Consider the following 26,080-nt stretch of genomic DNA (forward strand, 5'->3'; position numbering starts at 1 on the left):
TTAAATACATTCTCAGTGCCTTAATGATATGACCAAAGTAATATACTGATAGTCTTGCACAATAGTTGCAATTTGTGTACTAAGCCCAAAAAAGCTAGCGAGTGTCAGTAATCTAGGATACAATAAAACCAGACCATATATTGACTGTGCAAACCCTTCCTTTCTAGAAAATACTCTTAGGTGGATTTGCCTTTTGTTGTGTTTAGGAACATTAAAATGTCTTAATCATTGTTATAGGTGGGTTAGAGGAATGTGTCTTTAGTGGAGCTGGCAGGGGTCTGTTTGTACAAACTTTTGCCAAGCTCCTTGCATCTCCTGGGGACTGACTTTCTTCTGAGTGAGGCCTTAAGACTAAACAGAAGTCCCACAGATGACCAGACTCACCAAGGATTCATGACTTCTGTCTTGTCCCTCTAAAAATGTGCTATTTCTTTCCCCTCTCTCGAAATATAATCTTCTTTGCTCCCTCTCTCGAAATATTATTTTCTTTGCTGTCTTATTCTTAAGTATTTTGTGGAAAAATCTTGGCTAAATTTGTTGCCTTTCAGCCGTGTGGTCTACAGAGGTCCGCTCCTGAAATTTCTGTAGTATTGCAGCTTATTCCCTCTAACTGTAGTTCTTTAGCATCCCCAAAATACGGTATTAGAGGAGAACTGAAATGCAGGCCCTCCATTTGGCAGTTAGGGAAAGCATGTTTTGCTGCCCGTATGGAAAAGGTGTCTTGCCCCCTGCAATGTGTGGGATTTGTGCCATTGGTTGTACTCACGGACCAGTTTGCTGCTCCCTTTGGAAGGGGGTGGAAGTTTGATGTCTAAATACCAGTTGCTCCTAGTTGGTCACATTGAAGCGAAGAAAGCTTTAGGAATTGGACACGTTAGCAATTGGATTGAATTTGTGCACCAAGCTTAGGAGGGTTATTGCTTCTGTTAGGGCACAAGTACGAGTAAAGGTAGCATGAATTCCATCAGTTTGCAACTAACTTGAAGCTCCGTGTGGTAAGTGTGTGATTTGGGTTTTTTTCTTCACGTCAGAATTGACAGATTTAGCATATTCTTTGAAAATATTAATTCTTTTCTTTCTCTTGGGGTATTTCAGCGATTGTAAGATGCTGTTAAAAATAAAAAGAATATATGTTTCTAAAGGTAAGAAATTAGTCAGAGTTAAGTACATAAGATAACAGCATACCCCCATTTGGAGAAACCACAAACCTTCTTCAAAAGAAATCCTTGAAGTTAGTTCCTTTTATCAAACATCAGAAGGATAATCTTGCTTTTTTAGAGTCTAACTGAAAGGGATTTTCCAGAGGACCCCAGAGATTAAAACCTGCGGTGTGAACTTTCCAGCATTTCTACCTCGTGTGTAAGGTGCATTTTTCCCCTTTTTTTAGTCCTTTAGTCCCTTTAGTACCCTTTTTTTTTTTTTTTTTTTAATTTAAGGCCTTCTTAACCTGAATGCATTTTGTTTCTGTGGTTTTGGAAACATGTGAAACACTAATATTTGTATGTAGGCCACAATACTAGTAGAGAACTTCTTTCCCCATGAATAAATTTTAAAACCAAATGCATTTCCATAGATTACCTTACTGTAAAATTATATAGTTTTGCTTAGGATTTGTTGTCCCATATAATTTCTCATTAGGTAAATGTTTTTTCATGTAGCAAGATTGAATCTTAAAAGAAAAGTTTTCAAGGGGCATATTGGCTAGTCTCATATGCCATTATTAAAATTAATATACACAGGAGTTAAGGGTGGGTACCAGCAAAGCAACATTTTATGAGCTGTTAGAAGTGTTTTGGGATTTACTTGAAGATAGAAAAAAATAAATTGCATTTACTCTTTACCTCATTGAAGGTTGACTTCTGGATTCGAAGGACAAGTGAGGTGTATATAACTTGATCAAGAAACAAAATAGATTACTGCCTGACATGCAGCCCAGTCTTATTTAGGATTAATGTTGATCTTGTTACACTATTGCTTTTCCAGGACTGAGTCCAGAGGCTGAAATTTGCTGCACAGACTTGAGAAATCTTTCTTCCCCTCTCTGCTATTTTGTTAACAACCTCATTAGATCATGTCTGTACTAAGTGTGTAAGCTTCTCGGGGTACAAATAATGTCTTTTCAACTGAAAAGGTTGTAAGGTGCCTCACTTGACTTTTGGGTGTCATAAAATAATAATAATGATGCATGGGCTGCTCTTGTTGACTTTTCTTTGTGTTTGTAAATGTAAAATGGAAGTAGTTAAAAAATTGCTGTGCATATTTGTGTTTAGTATAATTTTAAATTTTTGAATATCTTTCTCGGAGGCACCCAGTCACACCTGATTTTCTGAAGTTTCACTTTGTAGTTGAATGTGTTGCTTTAGCATGAGGTTGCTTAGAGCTGTGATTTCCTTCCTTGTACGAGCTGCAGGTCGGGACTGTTGTTGTCCAACACTGATAACCTGGCAGTTCATGTGCTTGGTCAGGGGAGCTTCCTGGTCCCCAATCCCAGCTCCTGCAGGTGGATTAATTAAAGCCTCTGGACTTCATGTGTACAGTGATTCTAAAGGAAGTTATATTGATTTTGGTACCCATAGAATAGTGATTTAAAATATGCTCTCTCTCCCTACATACATATATATATATGTATAAATATACATATATACATATATATACATATAAGATTTGCCACAGACATATTTGAGGCAGTAGTAATGGCCAGCAGTCGTAACAAACAGTCCTTAACTTTTTTCCAAGTTTATGAACATAAGTCGCATTTGAGATATTCTCTATAAAAGATTAGGAAAATATAATATTAGAATTTCAACTACAGTTATTTACTTTAGCAGTTTCAGTTAGTCAAGTAGTTTGTTTTATGAATCTTGCTTCCTGGTTCACTTGATAATACCTTAGAAAACTGATACTAAAATACGATTATGGAGCACGATAACTAAGGTTACCTTCTGTAGGCCTACCAGAAGAAACAAAACAAATAGTTGACAGTCTAAGTACTTCCAAATGCTCCCTGTGAAGCAGGCTGGCCTTGTTTGCTTCAAAGTGATGAAAAAGGGAAGTTCCCAAATCTGCACCTGACACTGCAAAATCTGGGGCAGGTCTCTTATTTCTGTTGGCCTTAGTTGAAATAGATGGGAGGCAATAAGTTTTTAACTGCTTGGATGTGATTATGCAACAAAGTTGTTCTGGATTATTACAGTGGTACCTTCTGCTTTTAAGATCTGCTAGTCCAACTTTGAATGTTTCAATCAAAGTGATTTTTGACCATCCATTTAATAAGACCTCAGTGATTTATCCAGGTGGTAAATATAACTTGATGTTTGAAACTCTCACCAAAAACCTGCTCCGACTCGCTCGGCATTGCTTTTCGCGGCGCCTGTTGTGCTTGTCTCAGAATGAGGTCCTGGTACGAATGCGTCGGCTGAGGGAGGGAGTTGACATTTTCTAGTTTTCTAAAGTTGGAGGAGCTGTTGGAGGAGGTTGCAGAATTTAATCCACGTATAAAGACCTTACAGTTCAGACCAGGTCAAATCTATGGGTTTGATCACCTTCTTTGCTCCAGCCTGGTCTGGAAGGTTTTGCAGAGGCGGTGATGAATGTCTTGGTCTGGAGTCACATGGCTGCATGCACTTCCTTCTGGAGAATGATCTGCTGCTTCAGGAATGAGCCTGAACCTTAGGGAAATGGGATTCTACCCTGATCTGCACCACAGACTTCCTGCTTCACATTCTAAGTAGTGATTTTGCGACCAAAGTCTTTAGAGGTGGTCAACAACTGTTACAGTTCTTGGTTAATGTAATTTCTGAAACTACGTGATACTCATCCTCCAAGTGCCTTGGAGTCGGTAGCATTTCCCAAAAGCAGAGGAAGTTTTGAATATCCTGAATTTTTTTTCTTTCTTTTGCCTTCCCCATCATTAAGGAAAAAAACTTGTTCAATATATATCCTTATTTTTAATTTATTCTTCATTTTGGAAAAGTCTGTCGCAGCATTTGGCAGCTATACTCGGCAAAAAAGAGAATTTGGGTGTTGTTTCTGAACGTTTATTGTGGTCCCTATAGTCCTTTGGAAAAATACATCCGTGCCTTTGTGTGTATGTGTGAGGTGGCTAGGAAGCCTCCAGTTCTAATAGATATTTAGGGGCTGGTGGAAGGAGGGACTATTTCGAGCATCCTTACTAAGAGGAGCTGCATTTTCAGTAAGTCAGAAAAACAGAAACGTAAACCGGAGGGTTTTCCTAGCATATGTTTTTCTACTTATCCTCGACTTTGTCAGAAAAGATATCATTGTTTCTGCATGTTGTACTAATGTGTTTTACTAGCAAACATATTAGTAGAAACTGCTGTTTGATATGCAAAGCTAGCTAGTAAACTGTGTATTTGTAAGGCCAAAAATATGTGTACATGCAAGTATTTATGTATATACATGGCTTTTTGCTTATGGACTTTCATGTAAGGAGGAGTAATATGGCTGAAAGTTGCACTTGATAGTTTTGAGTGATTTTTATTATGTATGTCATGATGATAATATTACATTAGGCTTAGCTGAAATGAACGAGCCATGATATATGTAGTTAGAAGAATTCAGATAATTTCAGATATTAAGCAGTATTTAATGAACTACAAATATGAGTAGATGGAGCTTGATGTTGCTGGCATGTTAAATTTAATTATGAAAACTTTAAAAGATCTGAATGATTTAAAAGATAAAACAAAGCAGTGGATAAAATGTTCCGTGTTCTGGCTCGAATCCAGCGTGATGTCCCAAATGAATGCCTCACAAAACCACAGCAGCTCAACCCAGATTTACATGAGCGACGTACGAGAGCCCCGCAGCTAAGCCAGCACTGATTGAATTAGCTCCTGCGTTGAGAGAGGCATCTCCCTCCAGGTCAGGCTGCTGAGCACGCAGGAGCCTGCGTGGGGATCTTCATGTTCCAAATTGAAATATACCTACACTGTGCAGGGAAAGACATCTTAGCGCTTCAGAACTTTACCTTTGACAAGCGTGACTGATTTTATTATTATTATTATTAGAGAAGACAAAGGGAAACACTATGAATAATAATAGCAAAACTGAAAGAATTTCCAGCAGTGGTGTATCAGTCAAGGAGGACCTGCCAATCTTGCTAGAAATATCTGTTCAAAGTCTGAAACCTCTTGCAATATCTGTTTTATTTTTTGGTAAGTAGCTCTAGTGTAGTGCTTGTGAAGAGAACATTTTTTGCAAGGATTTGTGTGTACAGGTGTAGCAGTATTGGGATGTTCTTTTCTCAGCATAGTTTATTTTTAGAATATTATTTACTTTTTCTAATGTAAATTGAGATTATGGGTCAGTAACTGCGTCAGATTAAAGACATTGGAGGTAGAAAGAATAACTCTTTTTAAGCAAGCGTTATTTGCACAATGTAGTGCTTGTTTTTGTATGACAGAAGTGTTACAAAACGCTACTGGAGATCTTCAGAATACCTTCTGCAACTTATATTCTTAACTGGTACCCTCACAGAAGGCACTTATAATCTGTTATTTCATGTTTTGAGAAGTGCTATCACACATTTTGTGAGCATTCCTATTTTTTGTTTATTTGTGTACATTCCAATATTTCAGTATCCTGATATCCTCATTTTTGTTTCTCAGCATGATGTGTCACAGACTTTGCTCAAAGCAACTCTGGACAGTGTGGTTGAAGAGTGTGTCAGCTTTGTAGGAGTTGATATTAACATCTGCTCAGAAATACTATTAAGGTGAGTCAAACATTTTCCTATTCCAGTAATTACATGGCTCTGGATCACAGAGTCTCTGTTTAGTCTGCCATCTGACTGAAACTCAGCTAGAGCAAATGACTCTTGTGTTAAATTTCCAATTACATGAAAATTACACATTAAGACAGTATTTTACTGGATCATTAAGAGTCATTTTTAAGGGTATGCATAGTTCTCCAAGGTGGAACTATTCTTCAGAGAAAAACAAATATTTAAAAATTATAAAACAACATTGCAGTTTAGAAAAACATGATGTAATTAATTTGTATTTGTGCAATGAGAAAGGGATTTTCAAATGTATGTTCTCTCTCTTAGTAGTGCCTATAAAATTACCTGCTAAGTGGAACAGGTTGTAAAAATTTGATGAGGGAAGGAAAAGGGAAAGATTTAAGGGAAAATTTCTTTGAAATATGTCCCTTTTTCTATATTTTTTCCTGAAGTATTTACTTATGCCATATTTGCTTCAAAAATGGAGTGGAGTTTATTTTTCTGGGTTACAATTTAAGCTCTTTCTCTCCTGAATATGTAGAATTCAAAATCATGTAGTTAAAAGGCTCTTAGAAGAGCAAAATTTTCCTGCCTTCCCCTTTAGAAGGAAAGGGATAAAAAAAAATGCCCATAATCTTGGTAGTAGCAATTATAATGGATTTAACAGCTGAGGCATTCAGCAAAGGGCACTAGGCTTGGGTGCTGCTCTGTCTCCACAAAACTGCCCGGCCGTGTGGAGTGGTCCTGCACTAGCTGATGCCTAAAAGTACTGTAAGCAACATAAGTGCTAATATACATTGGCAAAATGCTTTGCCTAGGCTAATGAACCTCATACTGGCATGCTCACATATTTGTGCTTTTTCAAGCTCTGAAACGGATTTACTCCTTAACAGTTTGAGTCTCCTGTATCGATATGATCCTACATTGCTCTCAGAGATACAGTGCATGAAACAGTCCCCCTAGCTCAAGTACCCTATGAGCAGGGCTCTGCTCGTGCCTGCCGAAGCACCCAGTACTCCCATTGCCCACACTCGGAAGGGACGGTGACATAACAGCACCTGTATCACTGATACTGCGTTTTCTGCCTGAAAGACTGGAAAGATCAGCAGAAAACTCTGTGAACTCTGTGTCATGCTCCTTTGTCAGGGTAAATAGGTTAGATTTCCTAACCTTTCTAAGCAAAGTTTGGAAATTCTTCCATTCATAATGAGTAATATTTTGTCTGTGGTTAAATATGTGTCTTTCCATTACAATTTTGGTGTTTCAGCAGCTTTGGATTTTTTTTTTTTTAGCTTTTATTTGAGAATGAGAATAATTCCTTTCCCCCCTGCTCTACCCCTGCCTCCCTTCATTCCTGATTTTGCCTGTTCTTGCCAGGTTTGCTAGTGCCCTTTTTCTAGAATCAGTGTTGTTCTATAAACAGGTCTCTGCTGCCATTGACTTAAAGCAATGGCATCTGGTATTTAAAGCCAGATGGGTGACATTTCCTTCTGTAGTGCCAGGACTAACTGCTCACCCCAGCCCCTCTCCCTGTCTCTGTGACTAACCTATTCTGCGTGAGTACAGCTTTCAGTGTACATATGTAGAGAAAATGTGCAGGAAACCCACTGCTTCCTGAAAGACCTTGGCTTTCTGCACTTGCATTTTGCAGGTAAGTTCCTTACCAGATCAGAGCTGCCCTTGGAACAACTTGGGCAGCCTGTTGCCAGCTGCTCTTTTATCTCAAGAGCAGCTCAGAGAAGAGGGACGAGCTGTGTGGATCTGTTAAATTGTGGGAGCAAGACAAGCTGCTCCCAGGCACCCTCCTTCTGCAGAGCGGGTGCCAGCCCTTTGAACCAGGGCAAGGTGCTACCGTATCATGGGGAAGGTAATAGCTGAGAGGGGGCTCTGATCCCAGGAACGATTTATCTGCCCTGAACCCTTCCCACGTCGCTTCCTGAAGAGGGCAGCTGGGGGCAGGCCGTGCGACATGACAAATTGAATTGGCATTACAAAAATAGCCCACAGATCATAAATTACTTGTCCCCAGCTTACCAGTTAGATATGTGCAGACCCTTATTGCAGTACCAAGTTTTGTTGACTTCAGTGGATTCCTTCCATAGAATTAACAGAAGAGATCTTTTTTTCCAATTATAGCCTTCGGTCTGGAAGTTTATTTGCAAAGTTCTTAGCTATTTTCAAGTTTTGGAGGTTTTGTGAAACAGATTTTCTACAGTAATGTATATCCTGGTAATGGGTAGGAGCTTGTATTAAGCACTGTTCAATGGTAATAAATAATTCTGTAAACTTTGCTCTCAGACACATTGCAGGTTTGAATGCTAACAGAGCTAAAAATATTATTGAATGGCGAGAGAAGAATGGACCATTTATAAACCGAGAACAGCTCAAGGAAGTTAAAGGCCTGGGTCCTAAATCCTTCCAACAGTGTGCTGGCTTCATCAGATTCAATCAAGAATATATAAAGACTTTCTGCAGGTAATGGAGATATGAGATATCTTGAGAAAAAAATATCCAGAGGGGTATGAGAAGATTTCTTCCTCTTCTGTTTTGTATTCAGATCTAAGTCTTGGCGAATCCTAGGCCTTTGCCTCCAAAAGACAGTATCTTAACAAGTAAAATTGGTCAACTCAGTGGTTGAATGTAGCTGCTGCTGTGAATCATTGTGGTTTAATAGCCCGGTACCCTGAGTCTGGGCTTCTGTAAGTATGTAATTTTAATTACATACTCTGCCGCTGAACCAGGAGAGGAAATCTGGCATGTGACAGAGTGTGGTTATCTATGAGATATTAAAACCTCAGACACGTGTGTTTCAGGAATAACTTAGTAATTTGTAGATTCATTTTAAGGTGGTGAGGATTGATACTCTGCAGAACATAATGGTAGGAAATTCACGTGAATTTTCAGAGTTTCAGTTCTATTACCAGGACAGAGAAGGTTGATAACCTGTCCAGCTTAAGTTGTGTCTATGTGTCGCACTGCTGTGCCTTGTAAGCGCAATGTGACCGCAGTTTATCCCAAACATGTAAGAGTCTCTTCACAAACTCCTGTATGTCAATGCCGGGTGGTTCTTTTCCCTATCATCTTATCACCTCTTTCTGTATTTTTCTGTATTTTCTTTCTGCCTTTCATTCTTGCAACCATCCCTTCTGCTTTGTTCTTCAGCTGAGATGTTTTCTCTCCCACGCTGCATGTCCCCTACTTTCTAGGGCAACATCTTTCCTGCCATCTTTCCTATTTCTCCTTCCAGCATAAATAGCTAAGAAAGGGCACAGTGGCAGCACCCTCCCCGCCCTTTTGCTGCTGACTCCTCTTAAAAAATATTTTCCTGGGAAGCACGCGCTGTTTTTTGGCCAGCAGCAGACACAGAAGCAATGCTGTGCTCCCAGTCGCTGCTGGCCAAAGAGCACACGCGTCACTTCCAGGCAGGAGGCGGGCATGCTGCGCTTGGCGTGCGGCCCACGGGGAGGGTAGGCAGCTCCCTGCCGTGTGGCAGCGAGGCGCGGGCCGCAGGCCAAACGGTGCGCGCTGCCATCACCAGAACGCCCAAGAAACCCTTCCAAGGCTGTAGGTGATGGGAAGGCCTCTGGTCGTACAGCTCTGGCCTAGTGGGTGTTGTAACACAAACGCAGGAAGAGAAGCCCGACTCGTTTTTTTTCTCTTCTCCCTTCCCCACAAGAAATGGAAACATTCAATGGTGAGATGTTTCAGCACAGTGTACCATTTTCTTTCATTCCTTTTTCTTTTTTTTTTTTTTTTTTTTTGCCACAGAAGTTCACTGGTGAGATGCTTAACAACACAGCACCATTTTCTCTTCAGAAAATCACTGGTGAAATGAAATGTTTAGGAACACTTCCCCCTCCCTGCCCTTGCTGGAGCACATGTCTGATGTCAGTCAGATACTGTAAAACTTGAGAATGATCTATAACTTGAAAAATCTGCTGCAGCCTGAGGTTTTGGGGCCAAAACAAAGCTCGAATGCCATTGCCTCCACAACATTTCTTGTGGCCCAAGGGGGCAAAAAGAAACATTTTGGAATGGATCTCGGGAAGATTTAATTTCTGGTCTCTCTCTAATCATCTCGCTGGCTGTAGAGGACAGCGTGAATTACTTTTGTGCCTTGTATTTGGAAGTTAACAAATACTTAGTGGTTATTTAAAATATTGATATGGAAAGATAAATTTTTATGTCTGCATTTCTGTCTACATTCCATGCATGGATACAGCGCTAAGTGTAAGTGCTACTTCCGAGTCTTCTTGGTACGTTTTGTTATATTCTGCAAAAGCAGGAAATACTTGTGATTTAGGAAACAGAAACAAGCAGCAACAAAAGGAGAGCAAAGATATTTGCCAGTAGGGATTATTTGATGCCTTTACTGTGCTGTGAACATTTCTTTTACTGGAGGGAAGTTTTAAGGGAAGAAGCACACATGTTGTGAACATATTGCTTGCAAAAAGATAGATTTCTTTCTCTCGTGTCTTTTGTTTGGTCATTCGTGTTGAAGTACGCTCCCTCGGAGCAGTCTGTCCTTTGAGCTCTTGGCAAATTTGGAGCCTTCTCGTTGGCAAAATTAAAAAAAAAAAACAAAAAACAACAAACTTAACCTTTAACTGAAGGTAACTAATTACAAGTTAAAAATGTATTCACAGAATTTAAGGAAAGCTATATAGAGATACTTTGCAAGAATGATAAATTCTAGAATATTGACAAATTTGACTTTTTTTAAAACAATTCTAAACATTTTTTAATCCAAGTCTTTTTGATTTAAAATTTTGGACGTTTTTACCAGATCCATGTTTCAGCAAAATTCTTCAGACATTTCAGTTTCAGTATAGAAAGTAAAGTTAGAAAGTCAAAATAATGTAAATTAATGTTTAAGCAGTCAAACTTTCCTTGTTCTGTGCATATGCTTGAGACCCAATTTGCTTACCTTATAATATTTTGCTTATAAACTCTTCAGACTGTAGTCCTTTTTTAAATAATGTGGTCTGCAAACTCACAGTTCAGTTAAGAGTGAAAATACCCTCACAAGATATTTATTAAGTAGGTAAATGGAGTTGTTTCCATTTTACAGACAGAAGATGCTCAGGCATGTTGTACTGGCTGCCTGCACTATCACTTTCTTATTTTCAGGAAGTGTTTTCCTTTAATACTAGTGTGTGGGCACTGTGCTATAATTTTGTCCAGTATGAATGACATGTCCATTTTTTACTTCTGACAGTAATAAGAAAATTGGGCTTGAAAGTCATGCACTTTTGAATAAAGCAGGTGCCCAGGTCACCAAGGAGAAGCAGGGTAAAAAGAAGAGCAAGCTGACACCAGGTGTCTTGCAACAGCCCAATCCTTTGGACCAAACTTGCATTCATCCGGAGTCCTACAGCATTGCAATGAGGTAAGCTATCACAAGGTTTTGAACCACTTGCATGGCCAATTTTTAAAATGGCAAATACTGATTTTTCTGACAGCAGCCTCTTCAGCCTTTTGAGGTGGGAATATATATGTTAATTTAATGATCTTTCTCACCTTTCTTGAAGAGGCAAGTTCAGAAATTCCTCCTACAAGAGAAAGATTTGAATTCAGTTTGCTTTGCCTTTTATGTATGCAATTTTTTAGCTTTCTTGCTTTATTCTTTGTTTGTTTGTTTAGTTTTCATATTATTACTTTTTAGTAATTAGAGAATTTTCTAAACTTTGCCACAACAGCACGCCTTGCTATCAAATCTAACTGATCCCTTGTCCTTAAAATAGCAAAGCATTTTCTTCCTGCAGTCCAGATGTGATATCACCACTTCACCCCTCTGAGGCCACTTTTCTCCATTTCCTTCTGTTTACAAACTTTCTTCATGCCATTCTTATGCTATTTGAATTTCTTGGTTTACAAATTGTGGAGGTAAATTATTTGTTCCACCAATATTGGTGGAAGTTTTCTTTTTTTTTCTTTTTCTTCTACCTTGCCCCCATATATTGTGTACAGAACTTCTAAGGCATTCTTCTGTAATGTAATTGCTTCAAGCAGGAGTATTTCCCTTTCTGCTTCCCTTTCCTCTTCTAAATCTGCATTTAAACTTCCCCAGTAATACCATTGACTGTGTATTAGGAGATGGCGTTTCCTACAGCAAATGCTTCTACAACTGGATGTGCTCACTTGAATGCTGAATTTATTTAACACAGCTCTCTGGCAAATGCTCTCTAACATCTTTGAATGCTCACATAGCCAGATATTGTGTTAAATTTGGTGGAACCTGAAGCACTTACCTGTTTTTAAAGGAAATAGCAAAGCAGTACAAGTTAGTAAGGAGTCCAATTTCAAAAAAGCTATGTAAATAGTTTTAAAGTACTGAAATAGTGTCTTAGCTCATTGTAACTTCTGCTGTGAAGAGTAAATTAACAGAAAGTGTCTAACCTTGTGCTTTTGATTGACTGTGCTTGCAATGTTATTTTACTGCAGACTATAATTAAAGTGTAATTTTCTTTGTACTTAAAAAGTCTAAGTGAAATGTCATCCAGGTTTAGCATTGGGGCAGTTTGATACCTCTACATCATGAGGAGCTGCTTTTGCTTTGTTGCTTAAGTTCAACATTTGCAAAACAAACTTTTTTTGCGCAGTGAATATTGACCACCAGAAAGTATATGCATGTGTGTTTGTGGACACAAGGACACATACGAGCACATGTGATTATTGTAAGGTTTTTAAATTCTGATGTTGCAAGATCTAATTAAGATGTCTATGTTAAGTGCCCAAATACATGAACGCCATGGCAGTTTTTGTATGTGACCTTTGGCTAAAAGAAAAGAATGTTTTTTGTATAGGTCACAAAAAGTAATTAGGAACCCATGTGTGTGTCTGTTTAGGGAGTAGTGCAGCTGGTAAATGCTAGTATAAGATGTGATCTTCTTCTGTCATCACTCTCTGGTTGAAATTGGACTCTGCCTGTCCTCTTGAGAGAAAACATTATCTCTTACCATAAACCAGCACGTATTTATTTTTCTAAGCGATTTGTGGTGAGCAGGCTCTTTCTTAAAACACATTGGAGCTAATTTCAGCGCTAGTTCAGTGCTTTGGGGTCCTCATGGTCTTCACTGAGATCGTTATTTCTGGAGAAACATATGTACTTCATGTTTGTAACCATTTTTTTTTTTTTTTAATTAACAACACCTTTTTCCTTATCTAAAATACTGTCCCGGTACCCTTAAATTTTAGGATACCTTCCTGACAATGTATATTCTGTTATCTTTCCCGCCAAGATTACTGCATATATAACTTCTATGTATAGGTCGATATATTTTTCCGCCTGCTACGTATGTAGTTTTCCATCCTCTCTGGGCCATAGTCCCTTCATTAGGGACTGTGCCCTTAGTGACCTTATAGTTTATTTGCTTATAGGGTGAGGAAGCTTGGTCATCTATACTTTAAATAATTCAGAGTGAGATAATTTAAAAAAAAAAGTTTTTCAAAATTAATGTTAATATTCAATGTTATACTCATTCGCTCTAAATATCTAGAGTCCTTTTGACTTCCCTGCTCTGATTACCTATAATGTAACCATTGAAATGTTCCCCAGCTTCAATCAGAGGGTGATATGAAAAGACTGCTTCACTGAGCAGAGAAATGTAGCCAGTTAATAGTATAATACAACAACATTTTATTTATGTATAATATCATTGTGAAATTTGCTCAGAAAATAGAGGATTGTGCTGTGACTCTGGAGCACCACAAGTTACCTTTATATCTGAAGTGGTAAGTGGAATAATTGCTTGGTATAAATACGTGCACTACCCTATCCAATTGACGTTTCAGAGACAATTTTAGTAAGCAGAATATAATTATTTAGCTGGGAATCCCGGATTAACAGAATTAAGCAAATATGTAAATGAATGCCCCAGAACTCTTGATTTTTTTGTTTGTTTGTTTTTATGTCTTAGCCAAAGGATAGTGCCTTAGTTTTCAGACCTTTGTGTGCTTCAGCGAGGAGGCTGCCACCTATTAAATCACCACTCACTTGGAGTTACCTGGGAGAATCCCAGCTATGCTCAATGCCAAAGGGAGCTGCTCTGGGAGCAGCAAAGTCATCAGAGGAGGCTGGCCTTGCTACAGACCGATGCTGTGTCCCGTGCCAGTCCTGCCTCATGCGGTTACTCTAAAGTGAGCTCACAGCCGAGGTGTCGTTTCAGCTTTAGGTTTCTTACCAAGCATTTTGACTGCCTAGCCTGCATCTTCAGCTGAAATGTTTAGATCCAAATGGGAGTTTGTATGTAGTGTATCATAACGTTTCCTTGCACAAATGAATGTCTATTAAGATCAAAACAGATATGAAAACATAAAAGTGCTTATTAGTGAAAACAGCTTAGGTAGGAAGCATAGCATCCTCGTGTGTAACCACCTGAATCAGTCTTGTCTTTTTGTTTTGGGCTCCTTCTCTGTTGTCTTATATCTGAGATGTTATCATTTAAATTTATTGGTATGCATATTTTGATGTAAAAATAGTATCAAAAAGTGCTTTCTGTGAATATGCTCCCTCTATGTTAAATTGCGTTTTTCTTGTAATGAAAGCTGATTTCCTTTGAAAGCTCATTAAATATGAAGGTGACAACTTTTATGGTATAGATTATATTCATGTGGAGTAGTTAGATGGCACTACCATAATGGTGTTCAGAATGAGGAAAATATCTCTGAGGCTTTTTAAAATGCAAATAGCTATCTGAAGAAAAGAAAATAGAGCTCTGCAGCAACCTTACAAAAGCCAAGAGGTGTGGTATTAAAAATGGACACTGGTGACATAAAGGCTAAATATAAACTGGATATCTTCCCCTGAAGTAACTAATGCTATAGTCTAGTAATGATTATATATTTAAACTGACCTTTCAGAAGAAGTATATAAATTGTTAAACTTCTTGGAACTTGGCGATATTGTCTTCCAAACCAATTTGTTGCATAAATTAAGAAAAAAAATACTAGAAATACAGATTGCATGATATGATCTAAAGCATTTTAGAGCCTGATGAAGGGTTATGCTAAATTTGAGCAGGGATGGACCTGGGCAGCTAATTCCCTGTTGCTGAGCCTGACTTCATGGGAAAGCTTCGAAGAGCCTGTAGGTCAAACTGTGTTCGTGTGTTCATGAACATTAACACCGAGGAGAGCCGCCGTTTGAGGGGCTTTTTAAGATGTCACTATTAAGCTGTAACTCTGCTGTGCTTTAAAATCCATCCAACTGCTAGTTTTTGCATTTTAAATCAGATGCACACAGTAACAACTAAGACCATTAGAAGTGGATTAGAATTCCGCTTAATTCATTTCCAAGCAACACTCCTTATTTGTTGCTTTCAAGGTGGCTTTCTCTTTTCATAGAACTCTTGTCAGGGGCCGGTTCATTCTGACAGGTACCCACCTATGCTACCAAAGGGCAGAATTATCATCATAAATAAGGTGGAGAGATTTAGTTAAAAGCATCAAAATAGTGTTATGTATTTCTTACCGTAGCAATCAAAATGGCTGGAAGAGATGCTGCATGAACAAACCATAAAGGCTTCCTTACGCTGTATGTACTGTATCTTTCCATGAGAAAAATCCTTTCGTGAAAATTTTATTGAATTAAAAGTTTTCATGGGAAATTACATTTGTTTTTAAATAAAATAAACCAGTAATTTTAATCCATTTCTTTCACCCAAATTACCCCAAGGCAGTAGTCCACATTACAGATTTACGACATACAAAATTATCAGTTTTTAAAACAATGTTTTTGAGGGATAAAAGTCCACCAAAACTTAAAACCACTAATTTTCTTTCAGAACTATTTTGTAGCTCAAGAGGCCAAGCAGTTTTTTTTTTTTTTTTTTTTTTTTTTAAAAAAAAAAGGTTAAAGGAATTGCTCCCACATGGTGACTTTGGTTGCCAAGCTTTAGGCTGCAGCCAATTTTTATGGCTGGTTTAGAAAACCCTGAAAAATATGGGGTTTTTTTATATATATAAAATGGAAACACTGATGTAATCTTTCCTATGGTGGTACAAATGGTGCTGGTATGATTGATTTATGGCATTTAGTCAACTTAAAAGTTTGATTTCTGTAAAATAATTGGGAAGCGTCTTCCTGGTGAATTAACACGTTGTGCAGATGACCAGACCAGTTCCTTGTCGTGGTTTCTGCACTGGCAAAGCCGCTTTTTGTGGTGAGTAGCAATCAAGACTAGGAGCGCTTCTTAGTATTGTGAACCATAATTTCTTAGATGGTTACAAATAATTAAAAAAAAAGGTAGATAGCATATTTTCCTGCAGAGTAGGACTGTTTTATGAAGAATCTGTATGTGGAAAAACAAGTTTCTGGTGCTAGAATCTTATACGTACAATTAATAAAACATGTAGAGCATATCCAATTTCTTGGTACATACTGTAAAGGAACTGCTAGGAAAACCAAGGAAACGTTTCCAGTCCCTGGAAGATACAACCAGGTTATGTTTATAAACCAAATGCTGCAAAGAAAAGTCGAGGTTTTTCTTGGTTGCCTCAGTCTGCTAAGCGCAATTCTTTCATGGGACACAATCCTAACATTTGCTGATTTTGTGTAAATCTCATAAAAAAAGTACTCTGATAAAACTTGGCAATCAGCATGTGTATTTGATGCTCACAAACTGCAGCATCTGGCAGGTAGCTTATATTCCAATCAGGCTGACTTAAAAATCTTTGAGCACTGAAGTTGTGGTTTAGCCTAATGCAGGTGGGAATCTTCCCTGTCCCACCTGTTGTAGGGCCTTGCCTGGCAAAGGCTGTGGTTGGCGATGCCTTAAGAGAGTTTCTGACATACTGAGCAGGGTGACTTGTCGTGAAGATTCATGCCTCCCCTTTGGTGTATTTATTGATGACGCTTCTTTTATTCCACAGAGCACTTGTTCTGATGCTTATGCTCCTCTACAAAAATATTTGGAATTAAATGCTTTGGAGAAGCAAGCATCCCATCATTAAAATTTTATGTATCATTGCAGAGGGACTGATTGCTTTTCAGATGCTTCTCTTATTTCTGCCACTCTTGTAAACTTAGCTGCTGTGCAGAAAAACTGAGGCGAGTAACAGTGCTTGCGAGCTTTGAAAACAAGTACTGACGCTCAGGGAAATGGAGGAGGAAAGCTATTGATTAAGGAGGGAAGTGCAGAAGAAAAAGGTCTTCCTCTTCTGTCCTTTATGCGACTGCATGCTTTGCCTTTGGCTGCCTTGGCAGCTCTCTGCTTGGCTGGCTTCTGTCCAGGTCCCCTTCTGTCACCCGAGGACGGAGGTGATCCAGAAGGAGAACAGAAATTGGGAAAGGAAAAAATCCTTCCGCAAGTGAAAAAACCCTCCTAGACACTCTAAATGTGTGTATTTTACAGAGGATGGGAATTTTTACTGCCACAGGTTATCTTTTATTTAATCCCCTAGAATTTTATCAGAGGAACCTTCTATCTGCTTCAGAAAAACTGTAGTTGCCCTGATAATGCCAACTGTGTGTGTATCCAGCCCATATAATGTGCAAAGCGATTACTTTTATGTCCTAATAAAATATTAGTTTCTTTTAAAAAGGCCTGAAAAGGCAAGTTAATAAATGCTATGCCTATTTCTTGTAGCAAATGGTTGAACCTAATTAGGAAGAAGACTTACAGAGTTAAAGCCATTAAGACCAATAAATAATGGTTGATATTCATCACTCTGAAACAACAGTTCATTCACATGCCTGATTTGCAACTTAATAGATGGATTTTTACAGCACTTGGAAAATGATTTTCTTAACAAACTAAAGAGCAGAAAAGTCTTCAAGTGCTAATAGCCATTTGATAAAAGACATTTTTAAATATTTATATTATGAACAATGAACAGTTGACAAGAATAATTACAAGAAAATTTAAATTACGACAAATTTTTCCTCTATTTACATTGTAATTATTAGCCTCTTAAAATTATGTGATTTTTTTCGTTGAAATTCTGAAAACTGAAATGATTTGCTACCAATTGGATCAAAAAATAATAATTTTGAAAAAAAAATGAAGCTTTTTTTTTTTTTTTAATTGAATGATCTGGTCCTTTCTAGATAACTAGTCATGATGATGATTTCACTGCCTTGTATCTCTGGGTTATACTTTAGTTATATGATATACTGGTAGCTATGAAAATGGTTAACAGCAATCTGCCTAACACTAGCCTGCCCACAGTGCAGTGTATTGATGTCTAAATTTCTCTCAAACTCATTCTTTCTCCCATTTGTACTTTCAAAAATACTGAAAATCGAGTCCTCTGTAGTCTTCTGCATACATTCAGGAAAATTTATGATTTTAATAGTTTGTACCTCTGAGAAAAACACATATGGGCTAATATCTGTATCTGAGCAAACCACACAAGCAGTTTTAAATATATTTAAAACGTTAACCCAGCAGCTAATCACATAAAATAATATATAAATATTATTTGATATCTCATCCACATTAATACTTGAAATATTGCAGATTGATACAAGTGAAACAGTGTAAGAACAGTTAACATCTGTATTATACAAATAATGTTTTTGCATTTCAAAACATTGCTAAAACATAAATGTCTGCATAATTGAGCAGTTTGCTACTGTCATGTATGTACGTTTTACCTAACAAAGCACATGCTAATGCAAAACCATTTTGTTTTCAGAGTGATTATGTTGCATTACCATTAATTCATGTGTGCACTGTGACAAGACGTAATGGCATATCATGTTGCCTTAATGTAATGAACCCAGTACTCCCAGCTCTTAAGTTGTGTTGCTGGAAATGATTACATAAAACAGAATGACTGTGACTAAAACCCTTGCAAAGCTTTAGAACTCCTGCATATTATAAGAAGCTTTTTGGAGGGGTTAAAATAGCTTCTTAAAATTTTACTGAAGGTGCCCCTTGGTAATATTTTACTCTCTTCTGACTGTTCTTGCATTCCACCAAAATGTACATTATCTTTTAGGCATTGCAATGGCTGTGCTATAATTTTGTGCAGATGTGTGTGTTAAGTGAACATGATGTGCTTATTTGTTACATTTATGCTACTTTTCTTTCTTTATCTGGGTAAGATGGATGAAATTATGTATTAAATAAAAACATCAGTGATTTAGCCATGACGATTCTCTGCAGGTCTTATAACACTGCAAAGATTGCTTTTAAAACAAAGGTTATTGTAAAAGCTTATGAGTTACATCTAGATCTTGAAGCTCTGAAATTCCAAATCTCTAAACCAGCTAAATCTCATCCTATTCTGCATCCATCCTATTCTGTAATACTTTCATAAGGCAAGTTGCTGTTCCTTGCACAGGATGTTCACCATTCACACAAACCATCAACATTCAAGGAAATAAAAATAGTATGTCTTACAAAAATGAGCTCACTTTAAAAAAAAAAAAATCATCTTTCTTCTTTTAGATTTTTTTCATTAAATAAACATAGCACTTGCTCCACTACAACACTAGTACATGTGTGTAGCTGGGGAAAATACTTGGTGGACTTGCATTTTTGCAGATTGTTTATGTTCCTGTATTCATGCAGCTGGGTCTGTCATTTACTAACTCAGCTAGATATTTTTGAAGACTTGTATTGAAAGAGCTTAAGAGTTAGCTCTAAGAGATTTAGAGTTTAACTTCCTTTTTATTTTTTTCCTTGTTATCATATCACAGTCATACTCGCTACTGACCTATATTTTTTTCCCCTAACCTTGAAGTAACTCATGAAAGAAGTTGTTAGGCAGGTTTCTTTTAATAAGGAAACATTTAACTTTGTTCTTAGCAAAGACATTTAAAAATAGAGAGGATCAATATAATGCACCACTCGAGTCAGAGATTTGTACTTCATATCGATTTTTATTCTGAGTGCCCTGAAACCAGGGTTATTTCAGTGAAAAATGATACATGAGAAATAGAACTTGAATAAATAATATTTTTTTTTCTAAATTAGTAGACACTAAATCAGTAGTCACCGATAAATTGCTTTTATTTGAAAATATTTTAATACATATTTTTTCTACCAAGACCTAAGGAGATGAGACTTGACAAAGAACTGTATTTTTCCTGTTCTGGATATTTCTTGTGTATGTGTTTGTGCAGGCTGGGCCTTTTAAAACATCGTTCTCTCTATGCTATAGCCCATAATTGTGAAATATTCTTTAAAAAAATTGCTAAGCTTTCAGAACGTGAATAATTTTACTGAAGTCAGTGGGACTTTGTGTGTATTAAATCTGGGCAGATGGTTAAGCACGTTCTTCAGTTGGAACCACATTTTTATTCGTAGCAGGAACCAGGTTAAGTTACTGAAACAATTAAAATAGATAATGTGGGGCCCAAAAGTGCCTTTTTACCTACGTTGAGGGATTCTTTTTAATACTAGATAAATACTTTCATTGGTATTTCCTCGGCTGGGGGGGCCTGGGGTGGGGAATAACTTTATGAATAGCGAGTGAGGGCTCAGGCACCTGGTTTGCATCCTGCTCCGCGTTCGTGGGCTTGCACGTAACCCCGCGCATTCTGATCGCATTAGGCACACAGCTAAAAGTTGGGCGCCCCAGTCCTTAGGCATCTGCGGTTGCTCCACGGGGCTCTTAGGGGTGACGCTCGCCCCACTGCTGATTCCCAACGCTCCAATCTGCAAAATTCTAAGGGCGAGGGAAGAGGGAAAAAAAATGCGACTTGGAGGTACTTGGACCGACTTCCATTTGAAGCAAAATCGAGCGGCGTGTGTGAATGTCAGCGGAGCTGTTTATGGGCGCGCTCCGTAAAGCATATATTATTTAGAGCGTTGAGTCATGAGGCCAGCCGGGCTGGCCGCGCTACATCTGGCACGTCAGTCAAAGCGGGGCAGCTGCCGCCTGTCACTGCGGCGCCTGTCCCTGCTGCTGTGCCATTGTCCATCCCTCCACACCCCCGGGCTGCAGCTCTTCCCAAGGAGCTTGGGGAAGAAGATTTGGCCCAGGCCATGACACATTTTCAGTACCATCATTGCAACTTTTGAGGGCCTTCTGCAGTAGGTGGAAGATGCCATCGTAGAAGCTCTGCTGTTTTTTGCGTATTGGCTGTTACCCTGCGAAATATTTAAATAGTAGTATTTACATAGTATACTGAAAATAAAAGGTTGTGTTTGATATCGCAAAATTTTGCATTTGGTTTGGTATTTTCTTTGTTTCCTAACCACCTTGGTTTACTTTAAAAACATTAGGGATGTTAAAAGTTGAAATTTGGTCAGTTAAAACAGTCACCCACTGAACTCTTGTGTGAAATTTTGCTTTTTCTTCACCTTCTTCCACATGGAATACCCATAGAAATTAAGAAAACTAGTGAGAAACCCTCTATGATTCTTAAATGCAACTGCGTGTATTTCAGTACTCTTAAATCACCATGTTTGCACTGTTGGTCATTACTACACTGGCACTTCTGACAGCCAATTTTAGACTGGTGTCTTCCTCTTGGTGATACCAGTGAGCTCTTTGGAGTGAAGATGTGCCCAGGTGCTCCGAGATGGACTTTGTGATACCCTGGCCCAGGGTGAACAGGGCATGAGGCTGCTCATCTACACAGCTCCTCTGGGTAGTAGATCACACCTGGAAGGTGCTAGAAGGTACCATAAGGGATCTGGAAAGGAATTTGAAAGCAATATTTGCTTAGGAGAGAGACAGTAGTTCAGTTTCATAGTCTGTTTGCATTAAAAACACTTCAGTTTGCCTTTGTAAGTCTTTCATCAAAACAAGAAGACTTCTTCAGTGCTAACTGTCTTAAGGAATAGGGTATGTATTTGAATTTTTGCCACTGTTTCTCTGTGTTCCCCAGCATAAGTGGCAGTGTTGTTCAACTGAAATCTCAGTATTTTATGTAAAGCTTTTATTATTATTAATTTTAGTTATAGGTTCTTTGTATTGAGTTAGTATATTAGTGTTCATTGTAGTTTTACTAGATTGCTGTTCATTTTTATTTGAATTGGAGAGGCATTAAAAATGACAATATCTTAGAAATGTCCCTTATTTCTAGGGAGCTTTCATGAAAAAGTCATATTTTGGTCATCATTAGGTTAGTATTTGGTATGAGATAAATCATCAGTCTGAGAAGGGATTTGCATTTTGAAAAACTTGCTTCCAGTTTTGTAACCTATTCCAGGAGATAAGGATATGCCTATAAGGATTGGGCTCGGAGTTTCCATGTTTGTTTTGGATCAGTGAGGCGATGAGGGGGTATGCACTTAAAGTGGTTTGTTCCCTGCTCAGGTTTTTTAACAAAAGTTTTCTCATGCATCAACGCAAAAGTTAATCAATTAAAATGCTGAGCATAGTGAAAGTGCAGTTACCGCCAAAGGATGTAACAGATCTCTCACGATATCTTTGTTTGAACTTCTCAGGTTTTTATCTCTCTTTGGAGGAAACCCAAATGACATAGGAAAGCCAGATATGCAGCAAAAGGTGAATGCAGTAATTCAAAAGGAAGGACTGGAAGGAGTAGCAACAAGGCTGAATACAACAGTGCATACATTGCAGCTCATCGTCGATGGTCTGACTCAGCCCGAAGGCTTTGACATCAGAACAGGTAATCTTGTGAAAGCTGTGATCTCAGTGTGGTTGTTTTACTACCAGGTTGAAAACAACATGTTTTTTTTTCTTCTAAAATCAGTGGTAGACTTCTGTGGGCATGTAATTCCTGTTCTTTTCTCAGACACAGTAAAGAGTGTATCATTGTCAGATGTTTCTTTCCAGCTCAGTAATTAAGGAGTGTGAATCCTGCCTTAAATCACGACCTTTGCAGCCATAGGAAGGGGAGCTGTATGGCTGTTAACAAATGAAATAGTTTCAATATGTTGACTCTATACTGATTAAATATGTGTTGGCTCTCCATCATGGAGGGGAATGCTGAGACCAACCTGAAACAGGACTAATAAAAGTCTCTTGGGCAGTAGTGTGATATTCTGCTCTTTTATTGCAGTAATTCCTGGAGAAAAGTAATAGGAGCAGCACGTGGCTCGTGACATGCCTTTGGTTACAGCTTTGCTATAGTGCTGAACATCTTGGGGTGGGGGGAGCAAACATGAGGTAGACAGTGAAGCAAAACATCTGGAGATGCTGTTGCTTAAAGAACCTTGCAGCTGGATTCTCATGCAACAGCCAGAGATAAAGGTAGATAGCAAATATACAGGCTTGAAATAATAAATAATTAACATACGCTGTAAGAACAACAACATTTCTGTTCCACATTTTTTGGTAACTTCTTTCAAATTTTGAAAATATTTTCCACTAGTGATCTTGAAAATGTGTATTTTATATGAGTTCGTTTATCCTTGTGTTCTTGGCTCTAAATTGCAGTAGGGTAGATTATTAAGATATACAAGCTACAAACATAAATGGATAAGAGAATCTTCAGTGGAAATATTCAGATTCTGCTGTTCTAGTACCTTTGATATTGCTGTAGACAGCATCTCTGACTTGTCACAGGATAGTAACTCGGAAATGTTAAAGAACTTAGCCCAGTTTCCTTTGCTGGATGAAAATTGTGTCCCATTTTTGGAACCTCAGAGTGGGAGATATTCACTGGTTGGTGGCAAGTCTCAGTCATGATAGGTGTCCTCCTAATGGCCTTGTCTAACTATAATTCACTGTTTGCAATTTCACTAGTAACCGTCAGTGAAGGAATGAGTAATGTTTAACACTAAAAAGAAAAAAATTGTTAAAGAATAAAGCATAAGATAGCAATATGTATTACTCAGTGTAATTTGGTTAGCTTTCCCATGCATCTTCTCAACTTTAATTGAAATTTTATATTGTTCTCTATTTTTTCCTGAATGAGTTTACTACAAGGCAGACAAATAAAAAGAATTATGAAATGAATACTAACAGAATGTGCTTAACACATTATTTTAAAACCCCTTTTTTTCCTAGCAAGGTCTTAAAAGATATTGCTAGTAAGAAACAGTCTTTCTGACATAGAAGTTGTAGAGCTATTCAGGTAACTGTGATGAATCTGCCCGGATGGGAAAAACAGATTTGCAAACATTAAAAGGATTCCCATCATTCCTCCAAATCTTGTTGTGGTCATTGCCCTGAACGGCTCTTTAGTGGCTTTTTTCATTGAAGTGCCACTGCGTAGTATAATGTTACCAAAGGATTAACCGTTTTGGACTCGAGCAATTAGGTACATTCCTTCAGTGGAAACTTTGATGTCATTTAAAGTGTGCTGCCGCCATTGCCAGCCTGTGTATTCTCCTGGGGTCTGATGCAAAGCCTGCTGAAGTCACAAAGTCTCTCAGTGTTTTTCAGTGCATTTTAGCTTCTTCTGCTCTTTTATTTCTTAAAGGCAAGTATAGGAAATTGTTAGAATCCTGGTTTGGTGCTGCTCTTCAGGGGGCAGAGGGAAACATTAGAAAATCTCAGTGAATCATGGATAAGGTAAAACAGCATCAGGAAAAGTTTGAGAGGGAAGTTACTGAGATGGCTTGGAAGGGTTTTGTACAGGAGCAGAAAGTGTTAAGTAAGTAGCAAGATAGTTTTTAAAAATCTTAACTGTACCATGTGAATTTAAGTACAGTAGACCTGCTTGAAATCACAAGGGTGACTTTTGATGCTGTTGGTGCAAAGAAGAGGTTGTTTATGCAGTGTCACGATGCAGATGAGCAGCAAACCTGAGTTACAGTCATATATGAACAGCATCATTGACTTTTCTGTTATTTAGTATGTGGTGTCATTGAGTGTTCATCTTCCTGGATACAAATTGGTGATCTGAAATATACCGTGATTTATGCAGCTCCAGTAAGGGTTACCTCTAACATACCACCTTTTGTCACCAGCTCCAAGAATAATTAAGAAATCTTTTCACTTCAGATCTCCTGTGATATTCTCCTACCATGGAGTTTGCTATGCTTATTATTCCCTTAACCATAATCTTCTGAAGTGGCTAATAAAGCAGAAGAAATTAATTCTTTAATTTAATTTATTATTAATAATTCTTTAATTATTCTTTAATGGATCATTATACAAAAAAACTAATGAAACAGTATTTGGGGTTGGAGAGCTGCCTTGAGATGACTTCTTAATTAGAAAAAGTGAACTAGAAACAACCCTCAGAGAGAGAGAGAGAAAAAAAGTTTTCTTCTCCAGTCTTATATATGTTTCTTGTTTATTTTAACAGATTTTGATAAACCCGACTTCAAGAGAAGCATAGTCTGCCTTGAAGACCTAAGCATCGGTACTGTGCTGACCGGAAAAGTTGAAAATGCGACACCGTTTGGAGTTTTTGTTGATATTGGTGTGGGAAAATCAGGTTTGATTCCAGTGCGAAACATAACAGAAGCAAAGCTTTCTAAAGTGAAGAAGAGAAAAAGTCTTGGGTTAGGTCCTGGAGAAAGAGTGGAAGTTAAAGTGCTTAATATTGATATTCCTCGATTAAGGATAACGTTGGATCTTATTCGTGTTTTATAAGTTTGGTTTTTTTTATGGTTGAGTCTTGCTTCATTTTAAATGTTAAGTGTTCTCAGGAAGGTTCTAAAGATTCAGGCATTTAATGAGAATGTTGCAAATGAATGAATTTTGAAATCTACAATCTCACTTTTTTTTTTAAAAGTAACAGTTCTTCCACATTTCTTGAATCCTTTCTCTTAATAACTGCTGGAACAGCTTATTGGCTTAGCTCCAAGCAACCTTCTTATTTTGTCTACAGAGTAAATGAAATTCCAGTGGACTGTCAGACAGATCTCTTATCTGTTCTGTCTGTTCAAGATTTGCTCTCTCAAGCAGTCTTTGGCCAGGACTGCCCCAGCAGACACATCTATTGCTTACACGCAAAAAGCAGTCATTCAGTTCGCCTGGTTTCTGGAGGAGGATCTAAAGAGGGTAACTAGTTGTAGAATAAAGTAATCTTTATAAGTTTAGTTGGTGATGACGTCATTTCAAAAGTAGACTGAAAAGAAAATCTGTTAATAGTATTGATGGTTCAGAAATATCCTGCTTTAATTTATTTGAGCTACATTATCAGAAGTTCTGTTTTCTAGTTTTATTGTTGCTTGATCAGTTATCATTCTTTAACACATTTGGATATACCTTGTGGTTTAAAAAGTTTTGCTCAAAGGTGTCAAAAACATTTATGTTGTTCTATACCTGTATATAATAAAAACATTTCTGGCCATCTTTTCCGGTGTACTGATTATAAAAGTAATTTAAGAATCTTAGTATGCTTTGTTTCTGGCATATGCTACATCAGTAACATTTCAATTCAAGGATGTACTTCTGAGGGTGGACTTGTCAGAATCTCCTTTCTTATGTTTTGATTTCTGTTTTGTTTTTCCATTGGCTGAATCTTTGGGGGATTTTTCAGCATGGTAAACAGAAAAACTTACAGGACCAGAC

The 26,080-nt window shown here is 37.9% G+C and overlaps 1 protein-coding gene across 1 annotated transcript in view; it reads left to right on the forward strand.

The window, feature by feature from the left end:
- Positions 1-25,859, forward strand: part of SRBD1 (S1 RNA binding domain 1) — a 118,494-nt gene extending 92,635 nt beyond the window's left edge. The window contains exons 18-22 of the mRNA XM_088524271.1: positions 5,631-5,737; positions 8,042-8,218; positions 10,962-11,132; positions 22,093-22,277; positions 24,867-25,859. Of these exons, the coding sequence (XP_088380397.1) occupies positions 5,631-5,737; positions 8,042-8,218; positions 10,962-11,132; positions 22,093-22,277; positions 24,867-25,156 (930 nt within the window). The 3' untranslated portion in view covers positions 25,157-25,859. The remainder of the gene's footprint in view (positions 1-5,630; positions 5,738-8,041; positions 8,219-10,961; positions 11,133-22,092; positions 22,278-24,866) is intronic.
- Positions 25,860-26,080: the final 221 nt, after the last annotated feature.

The sequence above is a fragment of the Tinamus guttatus genome, unplaced genomic scaffold (genome assembly GCF_059628265.1).
Source record: "Tinamus guttatus ecotype Peru unplaced genomic scaffold, ASM5962826v1 Tinamus_guttatus_pri_ptg000208l, whole genome shotgun sequence".
In the NCBI taxonomy this organism is placed as follows: domain Eukaryota; kingdom Metazoa; phylum Chordata; class Aves; order Tinamiformes; family Tinamidae; genus Tinamus; species Tinamus guttatus.